This window comes from Carlito syrichta, unplaced genomic scaffold, assembly GCF_000164805.1.
Source record: "Carlito syrichta isolate Samal-C Ts95f unplaced genomic scaffold, Tarsius_syrichta-2.0.1 Scaffold153648, whole genome shotgun sequence".
NCBI classification, from domain to species: Eukaryota; Metazoa; Chordata; class Mammalia; order Primates; family Tarsiidae; genus Carlito; species Carlito syrichta.
In genome coordinates, this window is record NW_007097744.1 from 365587 (window position 1) to 386979 (window position 21393).

At 45.9% G+C, this 21393-nt stretch overlaps 1 protein-coding gene across 1 annotated transcript in view; it reads right to left on the bottom strand.

Moving 5' to 3' along the window:
• The window catches only part of LOC103252148 (myosin-3), a 26070-nt gene extending 4902 nt beyond the window's left edge, over positions 1–21168 (bottom strand). The window contains exons 1-32 of the mRNA XM_008050767.2: positions 21123–21168; positions 19550–19761; positions 17690–17833; positions 17099–17255; positions 15733–15760; positions 15251–15359; positions 13760–13852; positions 12888–12951; positions 12686–12784; positions 11738–11841; positions 11514–11652; positions 10978–11096; positions 10746–10895; positions 9876–10046; positions 9468–9774; positions 9280–9350; positions 8423–8510; positions 8221–8338; positions 7711–7834; positions 7481–7617; positions 7142–7397; positions 6655–6897; positions 6394–6570; positions 6142–6287; positions 5971–6061; positions 4774–5163; positions 4550–4676; positions 3064–3182; positions 2713–2909; positions 1974–2157; positions 1154–1319; positions 729–853 (exon numbers count right to left, since the gene is read on the bottom strand). Of these exons, the coding sequence (XP_008048958.1) occupies positions 729–853; positions 1154–1319; positions 1974–2157; positions 2713–2909; positions 3064–3182; positions 4550–4676; positions 4774–5163; positions 5971–6061; positions 6142–6287; positions 6394–6570; positions 6655–6897; positions 7142–7397; positions 7481–7617; positions 7711–7834; positions 8221–8338; positions 8423–8510; positions 9280–9350; positions 9468–9774; positions 9876–10046; positions 10746–10895; positions 10978–11096; positions 11514–11652; positions 11738–11841; positions 12686–12784; positions 12888–12951; positions 13760–13852; positions 15251–15359; positions 15733–15760; positions 17099–17255; positions 17690–17833; positions 19550–19753 (4647 nt within the window). The 5' untranslated portion in view covers positions 19754–19761; positions 21123–21168. The remainder of the gene's footprint in view (positions 1–728; positions 854–1153; positions 1320–1973; positions 2158–2712; positions 2910–3063; positions 3183–4549; positions 4677–4773; positions 5164–5970; positions 6062–6141; positions 6288–6393; positions 6571–6654; positions 6898–7141; positions 7398–7480; positions 7618–7710; positions 7835–8220; positions 8339–8422; positions 8511–9279; positions 9351–9467; positions 9775–9875; positions 10047–10745; positions 10896–10977; positions 11097–11513; positions 11653–11737; positions 11842–12685; positions 12785–12887; positions 12952–13759; positions 13853–15250; positions 15360–15732; positions 15761–17098; positions 17256–17689; positions 17834–19549; positions 19762–21122) is intronic.
• Between the last annotated feature and the right edge of the window lie 225 nt (positions 21169–21393).

A 21393-nucleotide genomic window follows, 5' to 3' on the forward strand; every position in this document is an offset into this window, starting at 1 on the left:
GTCGATGCTGGGGTGGCTGTGAGTGTGCCACTGCACTCCAGCCTGGGTGATGGAGTGAGAATCCAATTAAAAAAAAAAATCCCCAACTTACCTTCAGTGCAGAAATAAAAACTGTTTTATTATTATTTGGTTTTGATTTACTATCAAACAATAATAACATAAATCATCATATCTGTTTGGAGTGTAAAACTTTTAAATTCATCTAAGATTTTGTAAAATCTCATTTTAGATCTATTTTATTTTTTTATTATTTATTTTATTTTATTTTATTTTGAGTTGGAGTCTCACTCTGTCCCCCAGACTGGAGTGTAGTGGCCGCTCCTGGCCACCACAGCCTCAACCTGCTGGGCTCCAGTGATCCTTCCGCCTCAGCCTTCCAAGTAGCTGGAACTGTAGGCGCGCACACCACACCTGGCTCATTTTTGATTTATTGTAGAGATGAGGTCTCGCCAAGTTGCTCAGGCAGGTCTCGAACCCGCAGGCTCAGGCAATCCACTCACCTCAGCCTCCCAAAGGTGCAGGATTACAGGCTGAGCCACCAAGCCTGGCTAGATCTATTTTAATGTAATGATTTTCACCAATAAATTCAAGACAACTCACAGGAATTACCTCATTCAACCTCACAGTTATGCTGTGTGATGGGAAACTGACTTTGCAAAGGCAAAAATGAAGACACGGATTTGGCCAGCTGAACTCCCAGGCCGGTGCAGCACCGTTAAGCATCTCACCTCTGCTTCCTCTAAAGCCAGCTGGATATCAGCCTTCTCCAGCTCGATCTGCTTTCTTGATTTCTCCAGTTCATGGATGGTTTTACCATTTTCAGCAATTTGTTCCGTGAGATCTGCTATCTCCTCTGCAGAGAAATATAAGTTTCCATTGCATATGAATGCCTCTGCATGGGTTTCCCAGGCGTGCAAAGCAGACTCCATGCTTTTTAACTAGTTCATTATCATTCTAAGGACTCCTTTTTCCTAGAGATAAGATATTGTCTATAGGGAGACTCAAAAATAATCCGCTTGGTGGCAAACACTGTGTGTGTGCATTAGCGGACACACATGTAGGGATGGGGACAACAAAGCCATACCCATGCCATTACGCTCTCGGGCAGCAGGGCATGAGGGAACGAGGTTTCAGACTATTGAGAACAGCTTACGCTCTAAGTTCTTATTTTCCCGTTTCACAGTTTCAAGTTGATCTAAGGCTTCCTCGTAGGCATTTTTCAGCTTGAAGAGCTCAGTGCTCAAAGAGCGGGACTCCTTCAGAGATGCCTCCAGCTCTGCTTGGTTCTCCTCACACTTTGTCTTCCATTCGGCCAGCACCTGAAACACCAGGGTGGACGGTCTCTCAGTCTGTGAGCTCTCCTCCACCAGGCTTCTAACTCAGGATAACCACTAAATGCAGAGTTAGGGCTACACTTGGTGGCATCTCTTGTCTGGCTCCTTGTTATTGATTACTGGACTAATGAAGATTTTGTTCCACAAATTGACGCAGGGTGATAGACAAATCAGCGACAAATGCCATCTCCAAAAAGCAAATAGATCCTTTGAGAAGGTATTAGCTGGGTGTAATTGCCCTCTTCCTAAATATTTCATTAAAACATTGGTTTAAATGAACCTTATCTCCCATGCTAAAAGCCTTCCAGTGGGACCTAAGTTAGATAGTCATATGTCAACCACCTAGACAGAACAGCAGGTTAGGGGAAGGAAAAATGTTAAGGGCTGACCAACATTGTAGAAATTGGTTTGTCTCCACTGACAGTTTGAAAGGGACATCTACCCACTCCCATTCCCATTCTGTTTTAAAGATGAGGAAACTATAGTCCAGTGAAGTTCAGGAACTTGCTCAAGGTCACACTGAGGGGTGGGGGGTGGGGAGGCGAGGCAGAGTCAGGCCTGGGACTGTTCTTTTCCTTCCCCGGCCACTAGAAATCTCCCACATTATGGCATTTGACCAGCATGGAGCTGACTCCACACCTTGTCAAAGTTCCTCTGCTTCTTGTCCAGAGCAGCAGCCAGGGAGTTGGCTCTTTCCACATCAACCATCAGATCTTCCACCTCTCCTTGCAGCCTCTGCTTGGTCTTCTCCAAGGAAGCACATTTAGCATTCACTGCCTCAACCTGTTCCTCAGAATCTTGAAGACGCTGAGCAAGTTTTTTCCTTAAAGAATATGGAAGAGAAGCAGATGCTATTTAAGTTTCAGCCCTCTTGAACATCACTATTCATCAAGTTGGAATCACTAATCTATGTGATTCAGACACCCGTGTGCTTTCATAAACCCAAGAGAATTTCCTGTCTGCTTAAAATCTGGGATCAATAGCCAGCCTTGTCTCTAACCAAGATCAAAGTTATTTGTCTCAATGAAATGTGCCAATGCCAGGTCCCTTTAATGACCCAGCACTGCACTGAAAAACACATGAGATGGGGAAATACCTAGTAACAAAAACAAATTCATCCCCATTTAGTTCTAAAGCCAATACCCTCTGCCATGTGATTGTTTAAGCGTTCTAGTTCTTCTATTTTTTTTTTTTTTTTGAGGCAGAGTCTCACTCTGTCTCCCAGGCTGGAGTGCAGTGGCACACTCATGGCCACCACAGCCTCAATCTGCTGGGCCCAGGGGATCCTTCTGCCTCAGCTTCCAAGTAGCTGGAACTACAGACATGCACCACCACGCCCAGCTATCTAGTTCTCCTAAAGGCAAACAGAGTTGCGCACTTGGCCTCCTCCAGCTCCTCTGTGCGCTGGATGGCATCCGTCTCGTATTTAGTCCTCCACTGGGCAACTTCGCTGTTGGCCTTGGACAGCGCCCTCTGCAGCTCGGCCTTGCCTTCCTGCTCCTCCTCATACTGTTCCCGCAGCAGGTCACAGTCGTGGCGGGAGGACTGCAGGGCATGCGCCAGGGCATTCTTGGCCTGCAGAAGTCAAGAAAGAGGAGAGCCCCCAATGGATTCAGTGCCACCATGTACATGATACAATCCAACTATGTTCCTATCATCACCTACTGAATAAAGTTGTGCAGGTGGTATTTGAAAATTAGATCAAGGAAGCATTCCTCAGATGATGTACCTTGTTCTCTTCCTCCAACTGCCTCTTGAGCTCTTCTATTTGCTGGGTGAATGCTTGCTTGCTCCTGGAAAGTTGGGATACGATACTTTCCTTTTCTTCCAATTGACGACTCAGCTCACCTGTGTCCAGAAGAAAACACTTTCATTTCATTTCATTCATTCATTTGCCAATGTCCTACTATATGTGTAAGGTTCTGTGCTAAGATCTGGGGAGAGAGAAAAGTTAAGATGTGGTCCCTTCTAGAAGGAAAAGGATTGTGCTTTCAAAGAGAAACTGAAAAGCACACCTGGTAAGATACTGTTGTAACTACTGGAAGCTGCAAGTGACTTCTGTCAAAAACAAAAACAACACCGCTGACAACTGTAAATGTAAACATCACCAGGCACTCTTTTTTTTTTTTGAGTTGGAGTCTCACTCCGTCACCCAAGCTGGAGTGCAGTGGCACACTCACAGCCAACCCAGTGTCAACCTGCTGGGCTCCGGCTATCCTTCCTCCTCAGCCTTCCAAGTAGTTGGAACTATAGGCACACACTAACCATGCCTGGCTAATTTGTTTATTTATTGTGGAGATGAGGTCTCGCCAAGTTGCTCAGGTTGGTCTCAAACCCACGGGCTCAGGCAATCCACTGGCCTCAGCCTCCCAAAGTACTGGAATTACAGGTTGAACCACCAAGCCCGGCCACCAGGCACTCTTAATAACTCCCACCAGACCTCTCCAGTGGCTGGTGTTTCCACCTGTTTGTTGACTGGTCATTGAGGGAAATACTTAGGACTTTCTATCTCTGGTAATTTGAAATTAGACTTTTGAATAAATATGGTAAATTCAAGTTTATATGCTTATATAGAGGTAAGAGGGGAAAAAATGGAGGTGGAAGGGGGGTTTCTGCCACCAGAGGTGAATTCCCTAGATTTCTGTAAGCTTATAAACTAAGCTTCTTTTTTTCACGTGGCTACTGGTAAAGCATCAAGTCACTGTAACAAGGACCAGTGTTGGATGGAGCCACATTCTCTGGTGAAAGCCCCAAATCATCTTCCCTTACATTGTTATTATATACCAAGAGCCTTTAAACATTGGCCATGTTTCTCTCTTTGTTCTCAAAAACACTTGGATGAGGACAATGATTATCTGAGCTAATGTGCAGTAAGAAGTAGGAAGGCTATGGGACTGTCTCTAATCCTATTTCTCCCGCGCAGAGTCGGTGTGATGCAAATTTATATTCACTTTGAGAGTTCGAACTAGGTGAGATTTTAGTCCCTTCTCATTCTGGTCTACTTCTCTTTCTCTTGTTCTTACTGAATTCTCAATACCTTCCTTCAGGATATTTTGAGTGGCCCTTTCTGTGGGTTATTTCGATTATTCCTCTCCTGCAAATATGCTTCCCTAGAAATGTTCCCCAAACACACACTGCCCCAAAGTTTTGATCAATTGCCCTCTCTTGGGTGTCCATGAGGTTCTAGCCCCTCCCGCTTCCCACACACGACTCACCAGCCTCAGTCTGAAGTCGGGACTTCTGTGTGGTCAGCTCACTCAAGTTCCTCTGAATTTCCTCATTCTTGCCCCTAGCCTCACTTAACTGATCCTCCAGTGTTCGGCATATTTTTTCCAGATTTGCCTAAAGGATGGAGAAGAGGGAACAAAGTCAGTCAGTAGTCAGGTTTGAAAAACCACAGAGTCTCTCCCAGGGAGCCTCGAGGCCACCGTCCAAGCACCTTAGACTTCGACACGCTCTCCACGCTGCTGGAGAGGTCGTCAATCTCCAGCTTGAACTCGCTCTTCTCCTTCTCCAGCTTCTGTTTGACCCGCTGCAGGTTGTCAATCTGCTCCCCCAGCTCGGCCGTGCTGTCCGCGTGCTTCTTCCTCAGCGTGGCCACCATGGCTTCGTGCTGCAGGGTGGCCTCCTCCAGGTCCCTGCGCAGTTTTAGGAACTCCGCCTCCCGCTTCTTGTTGAGCTCTATCTGCGTGGAGGTGACACCTCCGGCCTCCTCCAGCCGCTCGCTCAGCTCCTCCAGCTCTCGGGCATAGTCACTGCGCTGCTTCTCTGTCTTGGCGCGGGTTGCCCTCTCCGCCTCGATCTCTTCTTCCAGCTCCTCAATCCGAGCCTGTAGAGGCAGCCGTTCACCCCATGGGCAGTCAGTTGCCCACAGGGACTCTGAGTGTCAAGAAGCTAGCTTCCGTTCCAATTAGACAAACTGAGTCTTGGATTTTCCCCCAAAGAAATATGGATGTCGCTCATTTCTTTCTCTTTCTTTTCCTTTTCTTATTTATTTATTCATTTATTTATTTGAGTTGGAACCTCACTCTGTTGCCCAGGCTGGAGTGCAGTGGCACGATCACAGCTCACCGCAGCCTCAACCACCTGGGCTCAGGCAATCCTTCTACCTCAGCCTCCAAAGTAGCTGATACTATAATCGTTCGCCACCACACCAGTTAACATATATATCTATATCTATATCTATATCTATATCTATATCTATAATAATTATTTTTTTGTAGAGACAAGGTCTTGCTATGTAGCCTAGGCTGCTCTCAAAACCCCTGGGCTCAAGCAATCCTTCTGCCTCGGCCTGCCAAAATACTGGGATTACAGGCATGAGCCAATGCACCAGTCCTGCTAATTTCCTTTCACACGAATTTTTCCTGCCCCAACATGGCCATTACTCCTGCAGTGACCAGTCCAGGATATTTTCCATTCAACTAAATGTTGACCCCGGATACTTTAGTTATGTACATTGTTGGAAGTTTGGGGGACATGGTTCATCACTGCCATGTCAGTGCAGCAGGAAGAAAACCCACCAGGCAGGCAGCCCCACAGTCCTGCCCATTGGCTTTCCATGGCTTACAGCAGGCAGCACCCAGCACACTGTGGGTAACACCACGTGGAAAAGAGAAGTCCAAAGGCCTCCCACCTGCAACTCTTTGATTTTCTTCTGAAGCTGGAGGCCCAGTGTCTGCTCATCTTCCACTTTGCTTTGCAGTTGGCAATATTCAAAATCCTTCCTGTGAAGGGAAATATAGAATGCATGAAGAAAAAGTACCCAGGAATCTGCAAAAAGGAGACCAGTGGTTGCAGGGCATACTTCTTGAGCCTCTCGTCCAGCTGTTGCTTATCATTCTCCAGATCTAATATGGACTCCTGGGCCAGCTTCAAGTCTCCCTCCAGCTTCCTTTTGTTCCTCTCCAGGTCTACGCGAAGTTTCTTTTCTTGTTCCAGGGAGCTTTCCAGCTGAAAAAGGTAGCATTTTCTTTGGAACAAATGCTTTTCAAGAGGCCCCTTGGAGGTTATTCCGACTCTGGAGTTCTGGGACTCCCAGTTAGCATTATTTACTTACGTCATCCACTTGCTGTTCCAGTTTGCTCTTGATTTTGCTCAGAGAATTGACTTTGTCTTCTTCAGCTTGGAGGTCATCCAGGGCCTGCTGGTGAGCTTCCTGGAGGGCCTTCTTCTCCTTGGTTAACTTTGCAATTGTTTCATCTAGCCCAGCGAGTTCCTCAGTAAGGTTTTTAACCTAAGAAGAAGCCACAAGCAATTATAAGAACAAAGTTAGTCTGCAATGACTACATCAAGCTGGGCAGATCCACCAGGAGAGTACCTTGTTCTCTGTGGCATGCTTCTCCTTCTCAACCTTGGCCAGTGTCAGCTCAAGGTCATCAATGTCTTTCTTGAGTTCTGAACATTCATCCTCCAGTTTCCTCTTCTTGGCTGTCAGCTCAGCATTGATTTCTTCTTCATCTTCAGCTCTCTCGGTCACCTCCTTGATCTTGGCCTCAAGCTGGAATTTGGCTTTGATTAGCTGGTCGCATCTTTCCTCAGCATCCAATAAGCTTTCACTTTCCTTTAAAGGGAAAAAAGAGAATCATAATTCCCTTTAATGAGATAAGGTTTGTGACATTCCAGCATTTTGTTAAATAGGAAGTCCTTTACGAAGCACCCCAACTGAAAAGCAAAAATCTTAGCATGATCTGAGAGTGGAGTAAAAAATAAAAAATAAAATAAAAAGCAGAACTCTCCACCAATAGCATGGTTTTCCTAAATGAATAATCTAGAAGGAAAACTTAAAAAGATAGCTAAACACATACAGCTTGTACTTGGAGCTGCAAATCATTCTTCTCTTGTACCAGAGTCACCAGTTTTTCCTCTAGCTCCTTTCTTTTTGCCTCTGACTTGGCGAGTTCATCTTTGGTTTTCTGGAACTCTTCCTTCATGGTGGCCATCTCCTTCTCGGTCTCCGCACTCTTGAGGAGGGGCTTGATCTTGAAGAAGAGCTTCATCCAGGGCCAGTGCTTGACATTCATGAATGAGCGAATGTTGTACTGGATGCAGAAGATGGACTCCCTAAAAACAAGATATTGCTTATTCCTAAGAGAGACTCCCCCTTTTCCCAAAGAGCTTATGTTTGAGCAAAGACCCTGCATGACCTCCTCTGCACCATCTTCTGGAATTCCACACGCATAAGAAACCCTCTACACACAGCTTGTGTCCGGGTGATCAGTTTGGCCAGACGGTCATCCCGCATCTCTTCCAGGGTTCCCAGCAAGCCAGCCTTGAAGAACACCTTAGTGGGGAGAAGGGTGACATGAGTCAGTATTCTGAAGAAGTTGTGTCAAGAAGACGAACGGGCCAGTGTCTGACAGAATTGATGCATTACCTTGGTGTGTCCAAATTTGTACTGAGTGTGGTCAATATCGATGGATGCCAGAAGCTTTTCACAAGCTTTCTTGCTGTCAATGAATTGTCCCTCAGGGATTGCACTGGCATTCAGCACTCGGTACCTGCATTATAGAAACCATCATAGACCATTGACAAAGACATGGAGACCTTGGAGTTCAAGTTGCTCTTCCTATAGACCACAAGGCCAAGGTCCCAAGAGGTCAGAAAACATGCCTCGAGTCACGCTGCTAGAGAGCAGACTGTAATTTAGGCCTCTTGACTCTTAGGCTAGGGCTTTTCCTGCTATTTTGTATATCGGACACATTTCAGAGAAAAACATGGAAGAAACAAGTATGTATACCTTGGCCAAGTGGTAGATTAGTTAGTTTATGTGGAAGTTCATAACTGTTCTCTAGAAGCAAGTCATTTCATACCAATATTTCTCCCTCTCAGATTCCAGTATTTGCGCATCTAGTCATGAAACATAGATAATATTTTTATCACACACCTTTGTTTAAAATCCCCATAGAGAATCCTATTTGGGAATCCTTTCCTGCAGATGCGAATGCCCTCCAGGACACCGTTACAGCGCAGCTGGTGTAGGACAAGGCTGTGTTCCATAGCCCCTGGAAACAGAAGCAAGACATGTCGACTTCACACAGAAAGTCTTAAAAACTGAGCACCATCTAGATAGCCAGCGGCTGTCTCACCTGGGGTTTTGGTTTCATTGGGAATTATACAACGCACAAAGTGAGGGTGAGTTGTTCTTAAATTTGACATCAGCTTATTCAGGTTTTCCTAGAAGAAAAAGATGAACTCTGACAGTCTACTACAGGCTTTTACAATGACAGAGATATACTATAATGAAAGGTAAGATAAATGTTTTAAATTTATCATGAATTCTAAAGAATAGTGAAATTATTTAACCCTTCTAATACTACTATGGCTACAGGTATAGGCAAATAGCTGATACAATACTCTCTTAGCAGCCAGTGAGCCCGAGGGCTTGCCTAATACAAAATGCTGTCTGAAATCAACTCAGGAGATGTATCTGGCTCTATTGGGAGTGTGAGGTGCTCTTGCCAGTGTCGGTAAGGCACACTGGAGAGTTTGTACGGCGAAATCACCTCTCAGGCCAGTCAATCCAGCTAGGTGCAGTACAAAATGATAATGAAATTCTCACCAATTGGTTAGACCAGAAGTTCCCCACCCTCCCCAATCCCTGGGGTCATGGACTTGTACTGGGATCTAGGTTGCATATTCCTTATGAGGGATCTAGGTGGCATACTCCTTATGAGAATCTAGTGTCCAACGATCAATGCCCCCAGCTCCCATCCGTGGAAAGGTTGTCTTCCACAAAACCGGTCCCTGATGCCAAAAAGGTTGGGGACTTCTGGGTTAGACCTCATTTATATATTATTATACTGTCCTTCAACCTCACTAAGTGGCAGTAATCAGATTATGACAACATTACTACTCTTTAATAAGTCAAGTTTAGAATCTCTACAGCGCTCATTCTGATTTGACTTAAACCAATAATAAGCAAGTGGATTTGTTTTTTTCTTACCCTGAAAAGGGCGGAGACAGTTTGGAAGGAAGAGCCTTTCTTTTTGGCAACTTTCTTCTTTCCACTGTCAGCTGAAAGAAGTAAATGAAGGCAAGTGCTGTCAGTGGACCTAGGAAGGTTTTTTTTGGTTCTGTGTATTCTGGGAATTACATGAATACAAATCACTCCTCGTATTTAGAGTCTGTTACCGTCTGCTGTGGCGAAAGTGGCATAGAGGTGTGCCAGGAGCCTGTTGGAGGACTTCTGGTACAGCCCCACGACAGTTTCGTTCAGGGGGTCCTTGTTCTTCTCCAGCCAGCCTGAGACGCTGTAGTCCACAGTTCCTGCATAGTGGATCAGCGAGAAGTGGGCTTCAGCCCTGCCTTTGACCACCTTGGGCTTCTGGAAGTTGCTGGATTTGCCCAGGTGCTGGTCATACAGCTTGTTCTTGAAGGAGGTGTCTGTTGCCTTGGGGAACATGCACTCCTCTTCCAGAATGGAGAAGATGCCCATTGGCTGGTTTAAGACAAGGCAAAACACATATGGATAAATATGAGCTGCAGTGATGAACAGTAGAGTCTCTACGAAGAGGTTACTGGGTGAACGGAACAGAATACCTTCTCGATAAGCTCAATGCAGGCGGCCAGGTCCATCCCGAAGTCAATGAACGTCCACTCGATGCCTTCCTTCTTGTACTCCTCCTGCTCCAGCACGAACATGTGGTGGTTGAAAAACTGTTGCAGTTTCTCGTTGGTGAAGTTGATGCACAGCTGCTCCAGGCTGTTATACTAACACCAAAATATAACGTTCACACGAAAACTTAGACTTCTTTCAAAATCAAAGACCCATCAACATTCCTCTTCTTTGTCTCAGGCTCTGGCCCAACTCATCCACGCTTTTGGATACAGGCCTGGCTCAGCCACAGTCTTCAAGGTCTGGCTCAGCTCACATTCCCTCTTTGTGGTCTTCTCTAATCATCCAGCTAGGAGGCATTTCTCCCTCTCCTGAGCTCCCATCGTCTGGGCACCTCTTGTTCACTTTATTTCATATTTACTCTCTGGTGTGCCTTATAGATGTCTGTATTTTCTCTATTAGACTGCAAACTCATCCTTTTTTTTTTTCACCTGAATATCTTGGTAGACACCAATAACTCACACAGAACCAGTAGGACATTTATATAAACTATTGCATGACTGACATATCAAATTCTCTGTAGCTCTTTCCTGGCTCTTCCTAAATTTCATTGCTTTTGATTGGTATCTTTTATCCATGTGACAATGTCCTTTAAAATCCCATTTAACAGAAGTCTTCTCCTCTTTTTAAAAGAATACAAACCCTTCCAACATGGTACTTCTATCTATCTACTCTCTGCCTAGTTTCTTGTAGGAAACTACAAGATGATAACCTTGATATCTTCCCTTTAGGATCATGAAAACCAATTTCCCCTGTGCAAAGCCACATGGAGAATGAATATAAGGGACACAAACCTCAAAGATTTCAAAGCCTGCAATGTCCAAAACACCAATGAAGTGTTGTCTCGGTAGCTTTGTATCCAGTTGCTGGTTAATGCGAGTGACCATCCACAAGAACAACTTTTCATAAACTGATTTAGAGAGAGCATTCACAGCATGATGAACCTATAGAGAAAAGATCAACTAATGAGCCTAAAAGCAGGGGCCATCAGGAGCTGGCATCCCTTCCCAGCCTTGAAACAGTTACCTGATCTACAGTTTGACCTTTGGTAACATACTCATTCCCGACTTTCACTCTGGGGAAACACAAAGCTTTCAGGAGGTCCGAAGAGTTCAGGCCCATCAAATAGGCTGTTTTGTCAGCCACTGGCCAAAAAAAAAAAAAAAAAAAAAAAGTGATCAGAAAGTAGAAAAGCTATTTCAAAAGTCATCCAGATGTTTCAAAGCTTGGCTAAGTTCCTCTCAGTATGTTGAGATTTCCATATTGCTAAACTGCTAATACATGGTCAACAGAAGCAAAGTCACCCAGTGAATATGACAGACTGTGTGCAAAGGCAGGATTGGGCTCCCCAAAGCCCTGGTCATGTCTCACTGCATCTGAAATAGAACCATTCTAGCAATTCAAGAAAAGGGAGTGGTAACAGTGCCTTTAGGCATCTGTGGTCCAGAAAGGATCAGTTACTTCTTCGGGTAGAAGGGAATTAATCTTTTCACAAGAGGCACCAAATGATCTCAGGTGAACAACCACCCAGCTCTGTATGGCCTGTCACAGTGATTTTGTACCTTCAGTGCCATCTGGCTCTGCCTGCTCCTCTCGTTGCTTCTGCTTGAACTTCATGTTCCCATAGTGCATCACGGCACCTGTCAGCTTGTAGAGTCCAGATTTTTCTTCTGGGGTGAAGCCCAGGATGTCAATGGCACTCTGATGGTGACAGAACAGCAGGTTAGTCTCAGGTTGACTCAGTGATAGAGGAAGAATACCCACCCCGTCTGTCGATTCCACCTACATCTGTAGCCAATAGCTCCTCGGCATCATCTATGCTGGCCACCAGGATTTCACCCTGGCTGATGAACGGGTAGTCGTAAGGGTTGGTCGTAATAAGCAGCAGCTCTGAAATGAGGAGTTTGAGGAGGTCACACAGAAGCAAAGAAAGTATTCACCGAGTGGATTTGAGCTCCTACATCCCAGACTGGGACTTTTACCATTGGAGGCCAAATTGAATTTAGAGTTAGAAATCTCTTTCAGACAGCTTGGCAATACTCAGGCTGTCATGAAAAATATCCTCCAGGGAAGACTTTGCAGTCTCTCATGCAATGGGAAGTAAGGACTTTGGAGAGAATATTTAAATTCTCTTGCTTCACACGCGAATGGTAAATCTCAGTGATGGTTGGGAAAAGTTAATAGGGAAACTGGCTGAGTGTGGGTCAGGACAGGAGCTCACACTGGGGGGAAGCACAGTTGTTTGGTAAAATCATATCCTTTGCTAAAATATTTTGAAAAGTTGCAGCCTGTTTCCAGGCTGGAGACCACAAGGTTGAGCAAACACAGGTAAAGAGCAAAGAAAGCATTGTGCACGGTTCCTCTATGAGGTTGAAAAGGAGGCAGAATAACCATCCACAGGCTGGATTCATCTGAATTTTTATTGAATTTTTATTGGCCTCACCGCATGTGGGGATAGATTGTTTCTGTGTCAGAACATAAGGGGGCGCCAAAGGACAATTCAATGCTTAGCTCCAGGTTCTTTAAACCTGTGCTGAATTCAGTAGTGGTTTAAACTTGTTATAGTCCATTTGATTAGGTTTTTCAAATTGGCACATCACTGCCAAGATAAACACATCCCATTTCTAAATCCTCCGTTGACTGTATAACACCCATCTATGGGTACAACTCTCCTCAGTCTAATGATCTAAGAGCCAAACGCCTAAAACACCAGCCCCACTGGTGACTTCCTCACCTATGAGCTCAGGCTTTTTGTTTGAAAGAATCTGGTAGAAGATGTGGTAGCTTCTCTCAGCCTTCAGCTGAAAGGTGACTCTTGATTTTTCCAGCAGATCTGGGACACAAACACAGGACTGTCTTCCATTCCCCTCCCCCACCACCCCGCGCCACCCTCTACTCACTTTGAGTCACTATCAGATCCCTGTGGACCTACTTACAAGTTTCAATATCCGCAGAGGCCAGCTTCCCTGTGGTTCCAAAATGGATCCGGATGAACTTGCCCTGTATGGGGGGAAAAGGAGACCAGATTCCACCACGGCCCCAGTGGTTCCCACTCATCTCCTGGGTAATGTGAATAGGAGGAGCCTTTCCCCCTACAGTTTGACATTAAATATTTCCTCTCTCTTCTCCCTTCTTCTCCTCCCAGCTTGGTGCTTCTCCTCCCTCCATCCCCTTAACTCTGTGCTCCTCCCCCACCACACACACATATCTAGTCAACAAAGCAACTGGAATGATTTTGTTCAAGATGTAAATCAAACCACATCACTTCCCAGCTTACAGAGTCCTTCATTCAGTAGCTTCCCGTTGCACTTGGAATAAAACCCTAACTCCTTCTCATGGCCTGTGGGTGTCTCTCTCCCCCTTCTGCCTCCTCTCATGGGCCGGGCCCCTTTGCCCATCTCCCCGCAGCCATGTGGATCGTGTTTAGGTCCCTGGACTGCCTGGACTGCAGCCAGTCCGTCCCCACTTTGGGGATGTGCACTTGCTCTTTCCTTTGTCCTTCTGTCTCTTGCTGTCGCCAGTCTGCTCCTCATCCTGCCGCTCTCACCAACCCCCCAGCCCCCCACCCCAGAGAGGCCTTCTCTGCCAGCCCTGGCTGAAGGCGACCTGGCTCCATGACTCTCTCACGCGCCTGTCTGTTGAACCTCACAGGAATGGATCCTCATCTGAAATCATCTTGTGGAGGTGCTTTGTTCTTTCAATGTCTGTCCCCCACTGGTTTGTATGCCCCGTCAGGACGGGCATCTTGCCTATCTTGTAGGCCAAGGAACATCCCGCAACATCCCATCTTAACTGAATCTGGACTCACAAAGCGAGAGGAATTGTCGTTCCTCACGGTCTTGGCGTTCCCAAAGGCCTCCAGCAGTGGGTTGGCACTGATGATCTGGTCTTCCAGAGTCCCCTAATGCCAGACATTGAAGGAGGAAGAAAAACTTTTTTTTTTAAGCTACAAAGTGACCGTTAAAAAATGCTCACCTGCTCTGTGACTCCTACGTGCTTTGGCTGCCTGGCGGTCTCAGAGGAGGCCAGTCCCTTCCTCCTGACTTTGCAATTTGAGGATCAGCCAAATTGGCAGTACATCTTACTCAAAATGCTTTTGCCATTTTGTTATATTTAGCTCTAATTGGGTCTCTTGACTTAACTTTGCTTTAACACTTCAATTCCCTGACTCTCCAGTTAGTTAGATTGTCTGTATTCATTTCATACTGTTTTGATATAATTGTTTCAAAAGGCAAAAATGCCAGAAGGTACCCCCCAAAATAACTGATTTTGTTTATTAAAAAATTATGTATTTAAATAAGAAAGGGATTGTTAGTAGTGGGACACTGTCAGGGAAGAGAGGCGGGGCACATAGCATCAATAAGGGTATCTGATCTCACACCAGAGGAAGTGGGGACCAAAGGGAGGCCCAAACTTTACCTGTACAATGACTACTTGTATACCTAATTCTGAATTGTACCCCACATCTTTAAAATAAAAAAATTGAGAAAAATTGTGTATTTATTCTTACATGTTTAAACTTCAACCACTTTCAAAGTACTCTGTTTGATGCAATGCACCTATTGAGACGCTTTTCTCACTGCTCAATACAGTTTTTGAACACGTCAGTTTTGATCCTTGTTAGTGCTTCTGTTGTTTTCTGTTTCATCTCTACCACGTTGGCAAAACGTTTCCCTTTGATAACTTTTTTCATCCGGGGAAACATAAAAAAAGTCGCTCAGGTGAGATGGGGTGGAGCATGGAGGTCATGCATTTTGGTGAGGTGTGAGCAGGTGCACTCGTAAATCACCCATCATGAAATGGGCAAATCATGTTGAAAGAATCTCCAAAAAAAAATCACTGAAGCCAAATGCAGCCTCTCACAACCATGCCAACTGGTATACTGATGCTGATGGGTTCCTAGAACAATTACCTAGCAGGGGAAGCTTGTATTACAAGGAGCCCACCCTCCAAAAAATAATTGTGGGCTTGTTTGGGGGTCCTCCTTTGTATATGATTCGCTCACGTTGGCAAATGCTATTCTGCCATAAAAGAACAAATTCCCTGAGCTGCCTGCAAATTGACCTTTCTTAGTTAAGTCTTAGAGTCTTGTCTTCTAGGAAATCATAGGATCTGGGCCTATGGAATCAACTCCACCCTGTGTGGTCTAAGATGACCGAGTGTCCTTTAAGACTGTAAATGCTAGCCTACTTTCCTTCTTCTGAAGCGGGGTGATGTGATGACATTGAGGTTCCTCGTTCTGAAGTTAGGACAGAGGGTAAACGTGGAAGCAAAGCAAGCCCTTCCTTCCTGTCCACACCTTCATTTTGGCGTCCTTCTTCTTGGCGAGGTCCCCAGTAGCTGCAATTGTTGCAAAGTATTGGATGACCCGCTTGGTGTTCACAGTCTTTCCTGCCCCGGATTCTCCGCTATTTAGAGTGATCGAGAGAGAGAGAAAGAGAGAGAGAGAGAGAGAGAGAGAAAGCAGCAAGTCCTGTTAGTATAGACAAGCTCCCAAGTGTCACAGAGGCCTAGGCATGATCTGAGCCACATCTGACACACAACTATCAGACAAGTGTGAGAGGACACCCCAGGAGACAGAGGTCCAGGGAGGAAGATCACAGCTACCTGCTTAGTGGACCCGAGGATGGGGCCTTCCATTTCCCGAGGCCTTATGCAGACCATCCCCAGCTCTATCTATTCATCATAGACTTTGCTCCAAACACTTTCTAATTAACAGAATAGAGCAAGGGGCACCTTGGATCACCTCCGTGAAATCACTCTATGCCTTGGGGTACTCACGTGATCAGAATGGACTGGTTTTCACGATCTGCCAAAGGAAAAAATACAGTTGAATTGATGGCAATGTAAAAAGAGCTTCCTGAACCTACCCCATCTCCAGGCAGTCAGAGAAAAATTGCTCAATTCTCCTTCCCTTTAATTTTTTGTTTAGCCTTACACGGGAGTTGGAAGGGCCTCCTTGTTTTATATTTTTATTTTTAAATTTTTAATTGACAAATATTAACTGTATATATTTATGGGATACAGTGTGATGTTTTGATATATGTTTACATCGCAGAATTTTATTTTTATTTTTGTAAAGAGAAAAGATTTCACTCTGTCGCCCGCGCTAGAGTACAGTGGCATGATCATAGCTCAATGCAGCCTCGAAGGCCTGGGCTCAAACAACCACACCCAGCTAATTTTATTTTTTGTAGAGACAGAAGTCGCGACACTTTTGCCCAGGCTGGTCTCAAACTCCTGGTCTCAAGTGATCCTCCTGCCTCAGCCTCCCAAAGCACTGGGATGTGTAATGATTAAATCAAGCGAATTAACAAATTCATCAGCTCATACACTTATCATTTTTTATGGTGAAAACATAAAATCTATTTTTAGCAATTTTGAAATATAAAATGCATTGTTATATATTATAGTCACCATTCTGTGCAATAGATCACCAAGGCTTACCCTTCCTGACTATCTGAAACTTTTTACTCTGATCAACGTAAAGAGACTCCTTGAGAATGAGACCCAGAGAGGTTCTGCTTAAAATCAATCAGTGGCTTCTCATCATATTAGGCTGAACCATATAAAATTGTCAATTTTGAGCTGGGTGTGATGGCTCATGCCTATAATGTCAGTACTTTGGAAGCTGAGGTGAGACAATTGTCTGAGCCCAGGAGTTCAAGACCAGCCTGGGCAACATGGTGAGACCTCATCTCTACAATAAATAAAAAAATTAGCCAGGCATGGTGTTATGTGCCTGTAGTCCCAGCTACTTATAAGGCTGAGGCGAAGGACTGCCTGAGCCCAGCAGGCCGAGGCCGTGATAACCGTGATCGTGCCACTATACTCCAGCCTGGGCAATGAAGTGAGACTCCAATTAAAAAAAAAAGAAGAAAAAGAAAAAGAAATGGACAATTTTCTGTTCGACCCATGAAAATATGTTTTGTAAGGCTTAACTGACACTTGCATTAAATCCAAATTCCTCACCATGGCCTGCAAGGCCCTAAATGACCTGATCTCTTTCTGCCTCTGTAGACTTCTTCTCCCTCCCCTCCCTTGTGCTGAACACCAGACAAGGTCAGGCCCAGGACCAAAGCTCAGCTGCCCTGAGCCTGGTCTAGTGCCTGCTCCACCGCTCCAGGCTTCCGCCTGGGAATCATACCAGTCAGCATGAACTGATAGGCGTTGTCTGAGATGGAGAAGATATGGGGTGGAGCCTCTTGGCGCTTTTTGCCACGGTAGCCATCCACCACCTCAGGGTTGTACACTGGCAGCCACTTGTAGGGGTTGACGGTGACACAGAAGAGGCCTGAGTAGGTCTGTGGGAGGAAAAAAATATGTACATGTTGTGTGTATATGTAAAACCTTTTGCCTTTATTATCTCATGCTTCTTTATAATCAACTTGTACAGGAGGGAAAAAATGATTTCTATTTATAAATGAGGCAATCAAGACTCTGAGAAGGGAGTGACCAAACCTCCCCCAGCTAGTGAGGGATGATGCCAAGATCTCAAACCTGGCCTTTCTCTCCTGCTCTCCTCTCCAAATCCTTCCTCCAGCCTCTCTTCTTCTTACCCTATTCATCTCTCATGTTCTCATTTTCTTTCTTTCTCTTCCCCTTTTCTTTTCTGTTTGCACTTCCCCTGCATTGTTCAACAGCTGGCCAAGCACTGAATCTTTCAGAATCCATCACCCACACACATCTCTGCCTCCCTCCCCACCCAGAGGAAAGCCTCAGCCAAGTCTTTGCTGACATAGATCATCCAGGATGTGTAGCGGTCCTTGAGGTTGTACAGCACGGCCGGCTCGTTCAGGTGCGTCAGCATGGCCATGTCCTCGATCCTGTCGAACTTGGGTGGGTTCATCGCGTACACATCCTCTGGCTTCACCACCAGGGTCTGAAAGGGGAAGAGACACAGTGCTTCACCAGTGTGCTCTGTGTGTTCTGCCATGAATGGACTTTTGAGCCCAGATGGAAGGGCAGACACGAGAGAAAATCCAGCTGATAGTGAGGGAAGGGAAGGTCATGGGTGGTTCGCGGTGGTGCTCATAGAATGTGATTTGTTTCTTTTTCTTGGGGCTCTTTTTCTTCTACAAAGAGCCTGGGAGGAGGGAAGGATGACAAATGAGAAAAGACGATCTCTGTGGGAGGATGTGGGCAACTATGACAGGGAACGGGAGCCAGCAGAAACCTTCCAGCTCAGTAATGCAGGCTGGCCCCAAATTCAGCTCCAGCAACCAATGGGCTCTTTGTTATCCATTCTGAGAGAAGGGCATGTCCACTGGCATGGAGCAGGGGTAGAAGAGAAAGGGGCGGGAGGCGACTGTGGATTGCCAGGCTAGTGCCCACGGAGTTAGCCAACGTTCTGGGTTTTCTGAAAGCAGCTGCCCAGTCCCTCAGCCCATGTCTTGGCCCCTTCTCCACCCTCCTGAGCATGTTCAGGAAAGAGCCCCAGTCCCACCTCACCTCCTCCCTGCCCTCCCTCGGGATAGAGTATTACAAGCCAGGAAAGAGGTACCATGAGGCAGAGCCGTGGTTCTGAGGAGGACAGCTCCTGGCCCCCACACCCTCTGGCTTCCTGGAGCTGGAGAACCCCAGACACAGGTGGTGGTGACCTCGTCTTGCCCTGCCTGCATATCCTTTTTCTTTGTGACCTTCTCTGAAATGGTCCATTTTCCTGGTCCTGTCTCTGGGCAGTGTGGGTGGGAAACCTGCCTTCCAGCAGGGATTCATTCAAACCATGCCAGCCAATTGGCCCTTCTTGTGCAAGGTCTCTTAGATTATATTAGGTTATCATGCATTATGTCTAGCGTCTGCCTTTCCCTGCTGCTTTATAAACACATTCTTACTTAGCTCCTTTGTCTGAAGTATATAGAGAAACACCTTCAATGGTTGGTGGCACTGCAGGGCAGTTTTGAAGGATTTTTTTTCTTCAAGTGCAACCCAACGACACTATTTCCTTTTCTTGTCTCTTGGATTTCCTCTTTCCTCTTATTTTTAAAATTTCTTTCATTTTTTGGGCTTTTCTTAGGTTATCTTAGGACATTTCCAGATTCTTCTGGTCTAGATTCCAGAAAGTAGTGAAGTCCAGAATTCCTAGCATCCCACAATGGCTTGTGCCAGAATATAGTGGGCTACATTGCACATCACCTTCATGATAAAGGGAGGCTGCTATTTCACATTGAGTTTGTAGTCCACTAGGGTCTGCCGCACACTTTCCTTCCTAGGTTAGATGGCCATTGCTAGAAGAATTAGGGGAAACTGAGGCTACCAAAGAAGGATGTTTTAAAAGAGCTCCCCCCACCCCAGTGTTGGAGTCTCTTGGGATGCGTGGAGCTAGTCCCCTCTGACCTAGCGTAACATGAACATTGACAAAAGAACCTGAAAACAAATTGCTTTGATCATGCACAACCAAACTCTTCTCCTACACTGCAATCCAAGTGCAGTATTCACTCTGCTTTTTCTGAGAACACTTGGGAAGCCTAAGGTCATGTCATATGAAGCATTCCAGTGTCAGAGCCACATCTAGAGATGGCTGGGGTGGGGCAGATGTATTTGGCAACCACGAGCAGGCAGAGGGCCGTGCAACCTGCAGAGGGAGTGTGAGTCTCACCCTGTTGTCTTCCGTTTCCACAGTGACCTTCCCGTCTTGAGAACTCTTGATTCTCCCCTTGGCATATTCTTCCTTTGAGTCCACCACAAAGCAATAGGTTTTGGCATCAAAGGGCTGGTTCTGAGCCTCAATCCTTTCCTTTTCCGACTTTCGGAGGAAAGGCGCTGCGATGCCAAACACTTCCATTTCAGTGTCGCTGCTCATGGTGTCAGCTGGAAGGCAAAACACCCAGAGAGCTCAATCACCTCCTGCCTGGGCACCATGCCTGTTTCAGCATCTGCCCTGCTCCCCTGATGCCCAGAAGCCCTCAGAGGCATGGCCCCAGGAACAAGACTGCCCTTATGCCTTGTAGAGCACCACTCAAAGGACTTCGGTGCCAGGAAAGTCACACTGGCACATATTTATTAGGTGGTCACTCTGTACAGAGGGCACAGAGTTATTGAATCCAAGCTCCTCAGTTATATGAGGCTCAAATTGGTGAAGGGGACTTATAAAGTGAGTGCCACTCTCAAGATCTCATTTTCCTCTTCTGTAAGACCCAGGTGTTGCTGAGGGAACATTTAAAAATAAGCACCACGGCCAGGCTCAGTGGCTCATGCCTGTAATCCCAGCACTTTGGGAGACTGAGATGGGAGGATTGCTTTAGCCCAGGAGTTTGAGACCAGTGAGGGCAACATAGCGAGACCTCTTTTCTACAAAAAAAAAAAAAAAAAAAAAAAGGCTGGGCTCAGTGGCTCAGCCTGTAATCCCAGCATTCTGAGAGGCTGAGGCGAATGGATTGCCTGCAGGTTCAAGACCAGCCCCAGCAACTTGGTGAGACTTCATCTCTACAATAAATAATAATAATAATAAAATTAGCTGGACGTGGTAGTGCATGCCTGTAGTTCCGGCTCCCTGGAAGGCTGAGGAAGAAGGATCACTGGAGCCCAGCAGGTCGATGCTGGGGTGGCTGTGAGTGTGCCACTGCACTCTAGCCTGGGCGATGGAGTGAGACTTCAACTCAAAAAAAAAAAAAAAAAAGATTAACCAGTTGTGGTGGTTTACACCTGTAGCCACTCCACTATTACTCAAGAGGCTGAGGCAGAATGATCACCTGAGCTCATGAGAAAGAGGCTGCGTGGGTGGTGAGCTATGAGTCTGCCACTGCACTTCAACCTGAGTGACAGGGAAGACTCTGACTCAAAAATGCAATACAATAAAATGAAATGACAAAACAAAATAAATAAAAATCAGCACCATTAACAGATAAACACCTTCTCCAAAGAGAGTGTGATAAAAGGCAGATAGCGAAGACATTTTTTAATCATTTTAAAATCAAGGCAGCTCATTCTGGCACAAAGGAATCAACCTTTTGCTTCCTCTGGTTACTAAGAATAGAAGTGAGCATCTGACATCAGCATCTGTTTGAAAGTCCCCCAAGTGCTACCTCCTCTCCTGGCCTCTCCTTCTCAACCTTTCCTTGTCTAAGTTCTCTAGTTCTCTGTACCCTTAAGGCCAGTGGGAGGAGGAGGGAACTAGTAACCCTGGATGCCTGGAGACTTCCAGCCACCAAGGATGGGGCCCAAATTCTCACCTGAGAGTCCCACCTGCAGGAGGAGAGCAGAAGATAGCAGCAGCCGGAGAGCGATCGAACCTGCAATGACGTGGACATACACAAAAACATGGCAGTTTGGGCATAGTGGCTCATGCCTGTAATCCCAGCACTCTGGAAGGCCAAGACAGGAGGATTGCTTGAGTCCAGAAGTTCGAGACCAACCTAGGCAACACAGCAAGACCTCATCTCTACAAAAAATAAAAAATTAGCCAAGTGTGATGGCTCACACCTGTAGTTCCAGTTATACAAG